The sequence below is a fragment of the Callospermophilus lateralis genome, chromosome 13 (genome assembly GCF_048772815.1).
Source record: "Callospermophilus lateralis isolate mCalLat2 chromosome 13, mCalLat2.hap1, whole genome shotgun sequence".
Taxonomy (NCBI): Eukaryota; Metazoa; Chordata; class Mammalia; order Rodentia; family Sciuridae; genus Callospermophilus; species Callospermophilus lateralis.
Window position 1 is genome coordinate 57,636,228 of NC_135317.1, and position 12,364 is coordinate 57,648,591.

Below are 12,364 nucleotides of genomic sequence, written 5' to 3' on the forward strand. Positions count from 1 at the left end.
CCTTTTGGGAGAACAATTTAACTGACCCATCATTTCTTCCAATAAGACCAGGTAGGACTAAAGACTCAAGTGATTGTATTTAAAATTGAAATACTTCCTCCCCCCCCCAGCATCTCAATTGATGAAAAACTGTAATTATAGTCATCATACTTTTAAAAACAATAACCAGGAAATGTTCATTATTATGCACTGATTTTAATCTTATCATATAAACTACTTTTATTGCAATCAGATTCAAATAAATTTATTAAATGCTCTTGATGTGCATAATTGCTATTGAGATGATGATGATGATGATGATGATGATGATGATGATGATGATAATGATTTTTGGTTGTGCTGGAAACTGAACCTAGGGCCTTGTGCATGCAAGGCAAGCACTCTGTGATCTGAGCTATATCCCCAGACCAAGATTAATTTTTAAAAAGTTTTTCAGCTTGGATTTCAATCTATTACCTATACTTGAAAATATCCCTTTGAACTGTTTAAAGATCTCTGTGTATGTTATTCTCTTCCGCATATTAGTGTAGTATGTTAGCTTCCCACTACTGCAACAAAATACTTAAGATAATCACCTTACAAAGAGAAAAAGGTTTGTTGGGATTCATGGTTTTGGAGATTTCAGTCCAGATCAATAGGCTCTGTTGCTTTGGGGTCTATGATGGCAGCACATCATAGTGGGAAGCTCCTGGCAGAGTAAAACTGCTTACCTCATGACTGGGACTTGAAAGGAGAGGTAAATGAGGCGAATGGGTTTCCACAAAGCCCTTTGAAGGCAAGTCCCAACAACTTAAAGACCTCCAACTAGTACCCACCTCTTTAAAACTTTTCACACTGTCCACAAATACTATGCTGAGGACCAAACCTTTACCAAATGGACCTTTGGGAGACAATTAAGATCCAAACACAGCAGGTATTATTTGTCTTCCTCACTCCTGCCTTTCAATATTTGAAAACATTGTCACTTAATATTTATCTTCCTTTTCTGTAGTTTAGCCTTATCCCCATAACAAATCCAACAGATTTGAAGGACCTTTAGAAATTGTCAAACTGAAACAGAAAGATAGAAACAAACGTAACCAGTTTATTAAGTATGATAATGGGGTCCTATTTATTTGTATTTGGGAATTTTTTGATCCATAGGTGAAATATAAGGTACAGAAATATCTGTTTAGGGGCTGGGATCATGGCTCAGTGGTAGAGTGCTTGTCTGGCATGTGTGAGGCCCTGGGTTCGAATCTCAGCACCGCTTATAAATAAAATAGAAATATCTGTTTGCTTTTTGTGTTATTATTCGAATGAATGTGTAGAGTCTATATAGACTCTTAGTCTTAATTGCTATTGGAGGGGGAGAGGGAGAGGGGGGAGAGGAGAGGGAGAGAGAGAGAGAGAGAGAGAGAGAGAGAGAGAGAGAGAGAGAGAGAATGTGTGTGTGTGTGTGTGTGTGTGTGTGTGTGGTGTCTGTGGATTGGGGGTTGTGGCGTATGAGTATGTAGAATGAAAAATAGGATCATTTTCAGTTTCTTTCATGTTGCTTGATCCCCATAGAACATATTTGTTTGGCAGCTGGCATACCCTGTAGTATCATGTTGGAATTTGGCAAGCTTTATTTAATAAAATCTATTACTTTCATGTTGTACATTTTGGTATATTTCTTAGTAACTGTAGATGATGAGTTTAACTTCCAGGACAGAAAACTTGGAAAGGAATATATAATATATAATAACTAACTGATACAGTGTTCATAAGTACAGTTATTGGTTTGGCATATGTTCACTAATACACCTTTTGTTTTTTTTTACCTGACATTGTTTAATTTAGGATTTTAGATTTGAGCTGCATTAAAATAATTGATAATTGGCATTCATTTTTTTACAGAGAGGAAAAAGGAAAATGGATAACTGGAAAGAAGTACTATATATGTCATATTTTAAAAGTTATATTTCCTTTATCTTTTCTAGGTTGCTGTAGTAAAACTAAAAAATGCAGATAAGGTATTTGCCATGAAAATTTTGAATAAATGGGAAATGCTGAAAAGAGCTGAGGTAAGAATCTTAATATAGGGTGTTTTCTCATTTTTACTGTTTTGAATCATGTTGTAGTAAAAATCTTTACACATGTATATTGCAGTAATTTTGTGAGCTTATCCATAGTGTGAATTCTTAATAAGATAACAGTAAAGCTATTAATATATTTTTTCACTAACTCTGCTTGTGTGTGTTAAAGAGAAATGTCACAACAGAAGAAAATAGTACATGAGATGTAGTCATGCTACCCAAGAGATATATATACAATGTAAATTTTAAGAAAAAGAAAAGGGAAGGAGAGTATGAAGTGTTCTTAATAAGAAATATTGCTACTCCAAATTTGCATATACCAAGATTGAAATGATTTTAGGATAAATTTTACATGAAGGGATTTTTCATTTTGTGTGACTTCTAGAATTTATCTGCTTCTCAAATTAAACTCCTTGCCACTGCAACTCTTGGGCATAGGGTTAGGGGATACATTTAAATTTTTTTTTTTTAAGTTGTGGATGGACCTTTATTTTATTTATTTATATATGGTGCTGAGAATCGAACCCAGCGTCTCACACATGCTAGTCAAGCACTGTACCACTGAGTTACAACCCCAGCCCACATTTAAACTTTAATAGCTATTGCTTTAAACAAATTGTCTTCTATAAATGTTGGACCAGAATATCTTTATTTATTTAAATGTGCCGGTTTCTAAACAAGTTTTCTAATTATTCATGCTATCATATTCTCTCTGTATTATGTTAAACAATATTTTTACTGACAATTAAGTTAAAATGATAAAATATCCTATTTGGCTTGATCATCAAACATATGGTAAAATGATGGGGGGGTAGATATGTGATGATGCCATGCTGTATAAGATGTAATATTTGGATTTTCTGAATTTTTAATTTAAAATTCTACTTACTTATTTTTTGAAAATGAAAATTTTGACTTTTCCTTCATCAAATATTAGAGAAATTTTCAGTTATTATCCAGGATTTTTCTGTGGTAATATTTTTTGAGTGAAGAAGTCTTTATTCCTAAAAAAATGAGAAACTAGTGGGTATAGACATCTCTTTTTGACATGATTTTCAAATATACATGCAATTTTTGATGTGCTATATAAGATTGATAATTTGATGAGACCCAAATATCCAAGATTGATAATTTGATGAGACCCAAATATCCTGTTTTTACAGGAGCGAAATTTAAAAATATTTTGTTTAGTTTAAAAAAAATATAATTGAAGTATACATTATTATAGCTTTAAACTATTTGAATCCTCACAACACATTTATGAACCATAGATTATTCATACATCATGGTTTGGTTAGTACTGATCTAGAACAGGGTTTCTCAACAGGGATACTTTTTTGACATTTGGGGCTGGATAAGTCTTTGTTGTAGAAGCTGGCTTGTACATTTTAGGTCATTTAACAGCATCCTTGGCCTCTATCCACTAGATGCAAGTAGAATCCTCTCTCCCAATTGTCATAACTAACTAGGAGAATGCGATATAGAAGCAAAAGAAGTAGGCTGTCTTTTTTACATTTAGACACTCAGCACCTGAAGCATTAGTAAGAATAGTTTTATAGCTAAATATTTGTGGATAAAATCATATGTCTTGGATTTTCTTTAAAAACTTCATTGTTTCTGAACGTGTGTACTCAGGGAACTGAGGGGTGGTGGTGAGTGAGTGTGTAATGAAACAAGATTCACCAACAAAGTAATTGCTGAAATTGAACCATGGTACATTGGGAAGAAGGGATTGTTGCATTCGTCTTTCTACTCTTGTTATGTTTGAAATTTAGTGTCATAGTTTATTGTATGTTTTTTTATTTTTAAATATTATATTTTACTGAACAGTTTAGCATATTTGAAGTTTTATTTAGTTTGAAATCAATTAAATGAAATAATGGTTATTAGAATCTAGCTGGAATGCCTAAAAATTTTAAAAATTAGTTTTTTCTTTGTAGATGGATATAATATCTTTATTTTATCTATGTATTTTTCTTTTTATGTGGTACTGAGGATTGAACCCAGTGCCTCAGGTCTGCAAGGCAAGCACCCTGCTACTGAGCCACAATCCCAGCCCCCTAAAAATTTTTTGATGTTTGTCATTGTGAGTTCATACCAGGAGAAGTCCTTCTCTTAGGCCCTAACAACTTTCAGAACCTTTCAACCATGCCAGTAGTAAGCCATAACTTCAGATCACTTCAGTTATAAAACAGGACTTACTGGTAAATAGGTCATGCAATTCTGTTTTCTTCCTAACGTGAATTAATACATACTGTTATAGATTTTAATAACATGATTAACAGGTTAAATTGCCCATTTCAGTTGGTTTAAACTTTATTTGTTTGGGTGTTACCTGTTGTTGCCATTTAATGCCTGGCTTTGGAAATGCTATTTGTCCAAATAAAATTTATGGGTATACATTGGCAATATTTGGGCTAATTGGATCACAGTGTTATAGATTGTTTTCTGTATCATGACTATTTATCTTTTGAGAAATAATAACTTTGCACCTACTACAAGTAGACACGCTCTGTGATGATATTTGCAGTGTGTATGCAATATGGTATAGCTGTTCAGAAAACTTAGGCTGGGTTATATGTACTAAGATCAAAAGATGTTCAAATATATTATTATTTAGGAAAACTAAGCAACTTAGAGAGCAGTGTGATTTCATTTCTATAAAGAAAAATAAGATGGGAGAGGTGGGATACTACATGAATATAAAATGTGTCTGTATGCATGTGTGCAGGCTTCTGTATATGCAGGAATTTTCTGAGTATGCTTAATGATAGTGACTTGTGAACACAATTGGAAATTGAAATTGTGGGGGCATTACTTAGGAGACTTTTACTTTCTATTTTACTTCTCATTTCTTTTTTAAGTTTTTGGTATAGTATTTTTTGTTTTCTTTTTAATTAAAAAATTAAAGATTTTGTATAATAGAATTATAATGTATTACATAAATTGTTTTTTATTTTTAATCATGTATTTTTCAGATTCTCTAGGATATATTTTCATAGTAGTGGAAATTTATTCTCAGAATAAATTAAAACTTCAACAAATAAATATGAAAAACCCCAATTCATTAGAGAAAATGTACAAAAAGGACATTCAAAGTAAACATTCAAAGAGAAAGTTAAGGTAGCAAGTGTGTATATATGTGTGTATATATATATATAAAGTTATTCATCAGCACCTGTAATTAGGAATATGTTAGTTAAAAGAACAATGAGACATAATTTGACAGCCATTATAGGCAACCACTTAATTTTAATAATGTCAAGTACATTTGAGGATGTGAGGAAAAGGGACTTTTGTATGCTGGGATACAGTGGTAATTAATATAGAAAATTGCTATTTTTGGCAAAGTTGAAATTTGCTATATCTAATGTTTTTACTTCTAAGTGTATACTGTAGAGAAACTTATACAAATATACTCATTACAGCCTTGTTATAATGCAAATTTGGAAATGATATATATTTCCATAATTGGGGGTTGCCTAAATAAATTTCATAGCAGATAAAAAGGGAAACAGTAATTCTGGAGAAAGAAGTAATCAACTTGCAAAAGGATAGATAAAATTATAACATAATTTTTAAAAATAATCCAGTTTTGTTGTTTATGGACATATATATATATATGTGGTCAAAACATGATTGGTAGTCTGTACATTGTCTTCATTTCATTGCTTACGTGAGGGAAGAAAGGAGAGGAATGGGAAGAAGTAGGAAGACTATAACTTTGTCTTATTTCTTTGAAAAGACCAGAAGTAAATGTGGTAAAATAAATGGCATTTATGTTATCTAAAATGTATTGTGGCCTGTGGTTCTTAATTATTCTGTTCATTTTATGATTGTTTTAAACTATGACAATATTTTTGATATAAAATATTTTCTTTAGTATTCTAGTAGCTCAGTTGCTGTTTTGAAACAGTGATTTGTTGAAAGCCATATATTGAAAATATTCCTTTCCAGAATAGAAATAGTATAATAAGCATATTAAGCCATTGTTTGCATAATTTGTTTCCTAGTTTTACCTAAAGTGTTGTCTAAAATTTTTTTCTTTCCTTTCCAGACAGCATGTTTTCGTGAAGAACGGGATGTGTTAGTGAATGGAGACAATAAATGGATTACAACTTTGCACTATGCTTTCCAGGATGACAATAACTTAGTAAGAATTTTTTTATGTGTTTTTGATCCTTATTAATTTTTTGTTGATAGAATTTAGCATTAATTTCTGTTGAGCATTATTTAAATGTAGATTTTAAATAGAAAAATTACTGCATTTCAGGTATAAGTTGAACACTTGGTATGAAAATTTTTTCTCTCAGTGATATGATCCTGTCCATTGAAATTATTTATACTTTTAAGTAAGGAAGTCAAAACTTTATACAAATTTTTAAAATTTCTGTCAGTTAAATTCTATAAAAGGGTTCAGGATTTTTTCTTTCATGATTTTCCCACTATTTTATTTATAGTGTTCTGTTGCTTTTTAAATTCTACATATTTTTCTTATTTCTCTTAAAAAAAATTTTTTTTAGTCGCCAGTGAATTTTTCACTGTATTTGTTTATTGATATGTGGTCCTGAGGATCAAACCCAGGCCTCATACATGCTAGGCAAGTGCTCTCACCCTGAGCCACAACCCCGGTCCCTAAAATTTTATATATTTTTCAAATGGCCATGTGCTTCACTAAGTAGAGCTACATTTTTATTGACTTGAACTGCTTCACAAAAGTTGGGAGTTTGGAGGACAATCAAACTATTAGAGGCTTTACAATTGAGAATAAATAAAAAGAAGAGAGAAACAATAAGATTAAATCTACTACAATTAAGTATTTAACTCATTGGCTTGCTATTCAGAGCTTTTCATTTCTGACCTCAGTTTTTATTTCCAGGTTTATTTTTTAGCATGCATGTGTTGAGATCCTGTTATGTGCCAATCAGTGAAACTGGGATATAAAAATTAAAAGGATATTTTTCACTCATTTGATGAATATTTATTGTATGTATGCTATATATTGGGCACTATTCCCTAGATTATGGAGATGTGGTAGTGAGTAAGACAGAGGATCTTTTTTCTTACTGTTCTTATATTCACATTAGGGGAACCTTCACATGATAAATCTAAAATCAAGTAAGTAATATTTTCAGATTACTTCAATTGATGAAAATATTGCATTTATTCAAAGGTATGATGAGTCTGTGAAGATTATTCTCAGACACATATGAATTAGCTAAACCAAGAAGAAGTAAAAGAGGTAGAGAGGGCTTGGTGAACAAAAGCCCTCTCTGAGATTGGAAGTAGCTTATTACATCTGAATTGATGGAAAGATGGAATTAGAGGTGGGAGGATGAGGAAGTTACATCATGTAGGTACCTGATATGTTTTGCTAAGCAAATTAGACTTTTTTTGGGATGGGGCATACTGGTGATTGAACTCAGGGGCACTCACCCACTGAGCCACATCCCCAACCCTATTTTGTATTTTATTTAGAGACAGAGTCTCACTAAGTTGCTTATTAGCACCTCACTGTTGCTGAGGCTGGCTTTGAACTCACGATCTTCCTACCTCAGCCTCCCAAGCAGCTGGGATTGCAAGCATGTGCCACTGCACTCAGCCAAATTAGACTATTACTACCATGTTTTTCAGTATGTGTGTGTGCATACACATGCTTGTATTTTGTCATGGAACTCTAGTGTGTGTGGTTTAAAAAAAAAAAATGACATTATACCTGAAAGCCAAGACAGTAAAGCCTATAGTAGTGGAACTGCCCTTACTGATCTCCTGCCTTTCTCCTTCATTTATTGTTATTTAGAGAACACTCATAGCAAAGTTTGAAAACTGCTGTTTTGGTACTGTAGAAAGGTTTATGGCAGGAAAGGACAAGGATTGTCTGAGGCATGAGAGGAAAGCTAGTGTGATTAGAATAGAGTAGCTAGGGGTGAGAGAGGAATATATTCCTGGGGAAAGAAGGTGTACAGCTAGAGGGGAGAGGCTTCCAATGTATAGATCATGCCTGAGGATTAGATTTTATTCTAATTTCAAGGAGAGTAGGATAATCAGTTTTACATTTTACATGGAACATTCTGGCAACTTATGAATTTCAGGGCCAAAACTAGAGACAAGGAGATTAGGAGAGTTTTATAATATTCATATGAGAGATAATGAGAGCTTGAATACAGGTGATAATTGATCTATATATTGTCTACAGATTTCAGTGACACAGGTAAAGTAATATTTTATTTGATAACATTTTGAGTGCTATACATATTGCTGTATCATATTTTATTATTTACTAATAGTGCATACCTGTCATGTCAAGATAAGGCACAGGGAGCGTGAATTAGTATTTTAATGAATTAAATGGCAAAGCATTATATTCATTATGCAACCATGCAATGCTATGGCTATACTAATAGAATACAATAAATATCTTCACTGTTGGAGTAAACACTCATCACCACCTTCCCAATTCATAGGAAAGTAGTCATCAGAAAATGTACAAAATTTAAGACAGAATATCTACCATAGCATAATTTCTTCACAAAAATAAAAAACAAAAATGAATCTATAACCATAGTAAGTTTCTGAGTAGTTCTTTTGTTAGCCAAGTAAAGAAAGCCATTTTTATCAGTGTTGAGTTATCTAATTCCTGCTTGATTGCAACAGCCAAAGAAATGTGTTCAGGGAAAATAAACTCAAGACCCTGAGCCACTTGTGGAGAATAATCACTTGAAGAATTGAGCATATTGTGAGCAAATCAGTGGTTGAATTTAAAACAAGGGAAATTTTGTTTTCTCCCTTATTGTATAAAGTGCCTACATAATATACTTGATTTTTGCCTCTTAGCCTGCCAAACCAGTAGTATTTTACTGTCTGGCCTTTTATAGAAAATGTTGGCCAACTCTTGTTTTTTATAACGTTAAATACAAGGATCAAACTGAGTATTGCTTATAAAACATAAAAACAAATGTGCTTACAAGACAGAGATGGGGAATCCAAGAAGAAAACTAATGGAAATGGTCAGAGTAAGAAAGAAGATCAAGATACTGTGCCATGGAAACTGAAGACAGGACAGTAGGGTTGGGGGTGTAATTCCTTGGTAGAGTACATACCTAGTATGTGTGAGGCATAGAGTTCAATCCCCAGTACCACAAAGTTAAAAAAAAAAGTGGAGGAAATGGTTAATAGTGTTTTAAATATAGCATTTGGCAAAATAAATAATGACAGAGCTGGAAATATTGTACACTTCCACAGATACTGCATTTCGGCCCCAATGGAATATCCTCTATTCTTGAGCAGTCTGTATACTTGTCTACATTTTGCCTTTAATACTGGTCCCTTTTCTCTTCCTCTGCTCCTGTTGAAGTCCATCTAATGCTTCAAATTTATGCTCAAATTCTATGTCTTAAAATAGCCAATTCCAGAATTTTCAGTGGGAATTCACCTTTTTATCTTATTTTAGCTTTGTATTTTAAGTATTGCTCTTTCACGACTAATATAGTATCTCTGATTTTTTGGTAGAACTTTAGAAGAAATTAAGTGGCATGAGTTCTACTATCTTTAGCTAAAATAAAATTGAAGGTTTATGTAACTCTGTAATGATCATAGGGTTTATCTGATTTCAGACCAGATCCAGGTGTTCAAACTTTGTTATTGCCGCCCTTCCTTTTTATGTTCTTACATGCTTATAGAGTGCAATTATGTGTTTGAAATAGTAGGTTGTGACCCATTAGTGGCTCATAAAATCAACTTAGTGGGTTATAAGCAGTGTTTAAAAATTAAATAAAAAAGAAAATGACAGAGTTCATGGCAATTAGTAAGAATAAATATTGTTTTGTGACACATATTTCTTTTATAATGTATTGAATCATCATATAAACCATCTAAATTATTGTGGGTTATAGTTGAAATTGTTTAAAAGTGGTAGGATAGAACTTAACAGTGTTGTCAGTTGCTCAGTTGTTGAATGATGTTTGAATTGGAACTAAATCCAGTTATACTAAAATAATTATGTAAAATTTCAGGGATGAATGTGTCATGCAGATAAAATCTTCATAGATTTGTCAGCAGAATTCATAAGAGTAAATTAAACACTTCCAATAATTTTGCTTTGCAAAATCACAGTGTTTAGTATGAGAATATTAAAAAATTTTTAGATAATGCAGACTGAAATCTCCTGTAACTGTTTTTTGGTTGTAGACAGATGTAATACTATAGATTTATGCATTGCTGAAAAATTTGAACTTTGTTATAAATATGGAAATAAATATAAAAGTTTATGGAGAAATAAAGTGCTCATGTACTAGTTGTTTTTTTTTTACAGCCAAATTTGTAAAATATTGATGAGAAAAAAATCATGAACTATCTTTTTGTATCCTGAGTTAATGGATTTGTAGATTCTTTGCATTTGACATTAGGATTAGCATTTTTTTTCCAGAGATATTTATCCAAGAGAAATAGTTTATTATGTCATTAGTTACATTAAAATAATATTAATTATATTAAAATAAGTTATGTAATATTTGGAAGAGTACTGAAACACTCTAATAATCAAATCTTGTGTAATTTGTCCATTTTTCTTTTGGGGAAGCTTTTTTTTTTTTTTGGTTGTTCAGAACATTACAAAGCTCTTGACATGTCATATTTCATACATTAGATTCAAGTGGGTTATGAACTCCCATTTTTACCCCAAATACAGATTGCAGAATCACATCGGTTACACATCCACATTTTTACATAATGCCCTATTAGTAACTGTTGTATTCTGCTACGTTTCCTATCCTCTACTATCCCCCCTCCCCTCCCCTCCCATCTTCTCTCTCTACCCCATCTACTGTAATTAATTTCTCTCCTTGTTTATTTTCCCATTCCCCTCACAACCTCTTATATGTAATTTTGTATAACAATGAGGGTCTCCTTCCATTTCCATGCAATTTCCCTTTTCTCTCCCTTTCTCTCCCACCTCATGTCTCTGTTTAATGTTAATCTTTTCCTCCTGCTCTTCCTCCCTGCTCTGTTCTTAGTTGCTCTCATTATATCAAAGAAGACATTTGGCATTTGTTTTTTAGGGATTGGCTAGCTTCACTTAGCATAATCTGCTCTAATGCCATCCATTTCCCTGCAAATGCCATGATTTTGTCATTTTTTAGTGCTGCGTAAACTCCATTGTGTATAAATGCCACATTTTTTTTTAATCCATTCATCTATTGAAGGGCATCTGGGTTGGTTCCACAGTCTAGCTATTGTGAATTGTGCTGCTATGAACATCGATGTGGCAGTAACCCTGTAGTATGCTCTTTGAAGGTCTTCAGGGAATAGTCTGAGAAGGGCAATAGCTGGGTCAAATGGTGGTTCCATTCCCAGCTTTCCCAGGAATCTCCATACTGCTTTCCAAATTGGCCGCACCAATTTGCAGTCCCACCAGCAATGTACAAGAGTACTCTTTTCCCCACATCCTCTCCAGCACTTGTTGTTTGACCTCATAATGGCTGCCAATCTTACTGGAGTGAGATGATATCTTAGGGTGGTTTTGATTTGCATTTCTCTGACTGCTAGAGATGGTGAGCATTTTTTCATGTACTTGTTGATTGTTTGTATGCCCTCCTCTGAGAAGTGTCTGTTCAGGTCCTTGGCTCATTTGTTGATTGGGTTATTTGTTATCTTATTGTTTAATTTTTTGAGTTCTTTGTATACTCTGGATATTAGGGCTCTATCTGAAGTGTGGGGAGTAAAAATTTGTTCCCATGATGTAGGCTCCCTATTTACCTCTCTTATTGTTTCTCTTGCTGAGAAAAAAACTTTTTAGTTTAAGTAAGTCCCATTTGTTGATTCTTGTTATTAACTCTTGTGCTATGGGTGTCCTATTAAGGAATTTGGAGCCTGACCCCACAATTTGTAGATCGGAGCCAACTTTTTCTTCTATCAGACGCAGAGTCTCTGATTTGATATCAAGCTCCTTGATCCATTTTCAGTTAACTTTTGTGCATGGCGAGAGAAGGGGATTCAGTTTCATTTTGTTGCATATGGATTTCCAGTTTTCCCAACACCTTTTGTTGAAGATGCTATCCTTTTTCCATTGCATGCTTTTAGCTCCTTTATCAAATATAAGATAGTTGTAACTTTGTGGATTAGTCTCTGTGTCCTCTATTCTGTACCATTGGTCCACCCGCCTGTTTTGGTAACAGTACCATGCTGTTTTTGTTCCTATTGCTCTGTAGTATAGTTTGAAATCTGGTATCGCTATGCCGCTTGATTCACACTTCCTGCTTAGAGTTGCTTTTGCTATTCTGGGTCTTTTGTTTTTCCATATGAATTTCATG

At 33.1% G+C, this 12,364-nt stretch overlaps 1 protein-coding gene across 9 annotated transcripts in view; it reads left to right on the forward strand.

The window, feature by feature from the left end:
- The window catches only part of Cdc42bpa (CDC42 binding protein kinase alpha), a 323,243-nt gene that overhangs the window by 89,929 nt on the left and 220,950 nt on the right, over positions 1 to 12,364 (forward strand). For all 9 annotated transcript variants that reach the window (XM_076831696.1, XM_076831690.1, XM_076831691.1 and 6 more), the window contains 2 exons: positions 1,962 to 2,045; positions 6,115 to 6,210. In XM_076831696.1, the coding sequence (XP_076687811.1) occupies positions 1,962 to 2,045; positions 6,115 to 6,210 (180 nt within the window). The remainder of the gene's footprint in view (positions 1 to 1,961; positions 2,046 to 6,114; positions 6,211 to 12,364) is intronic.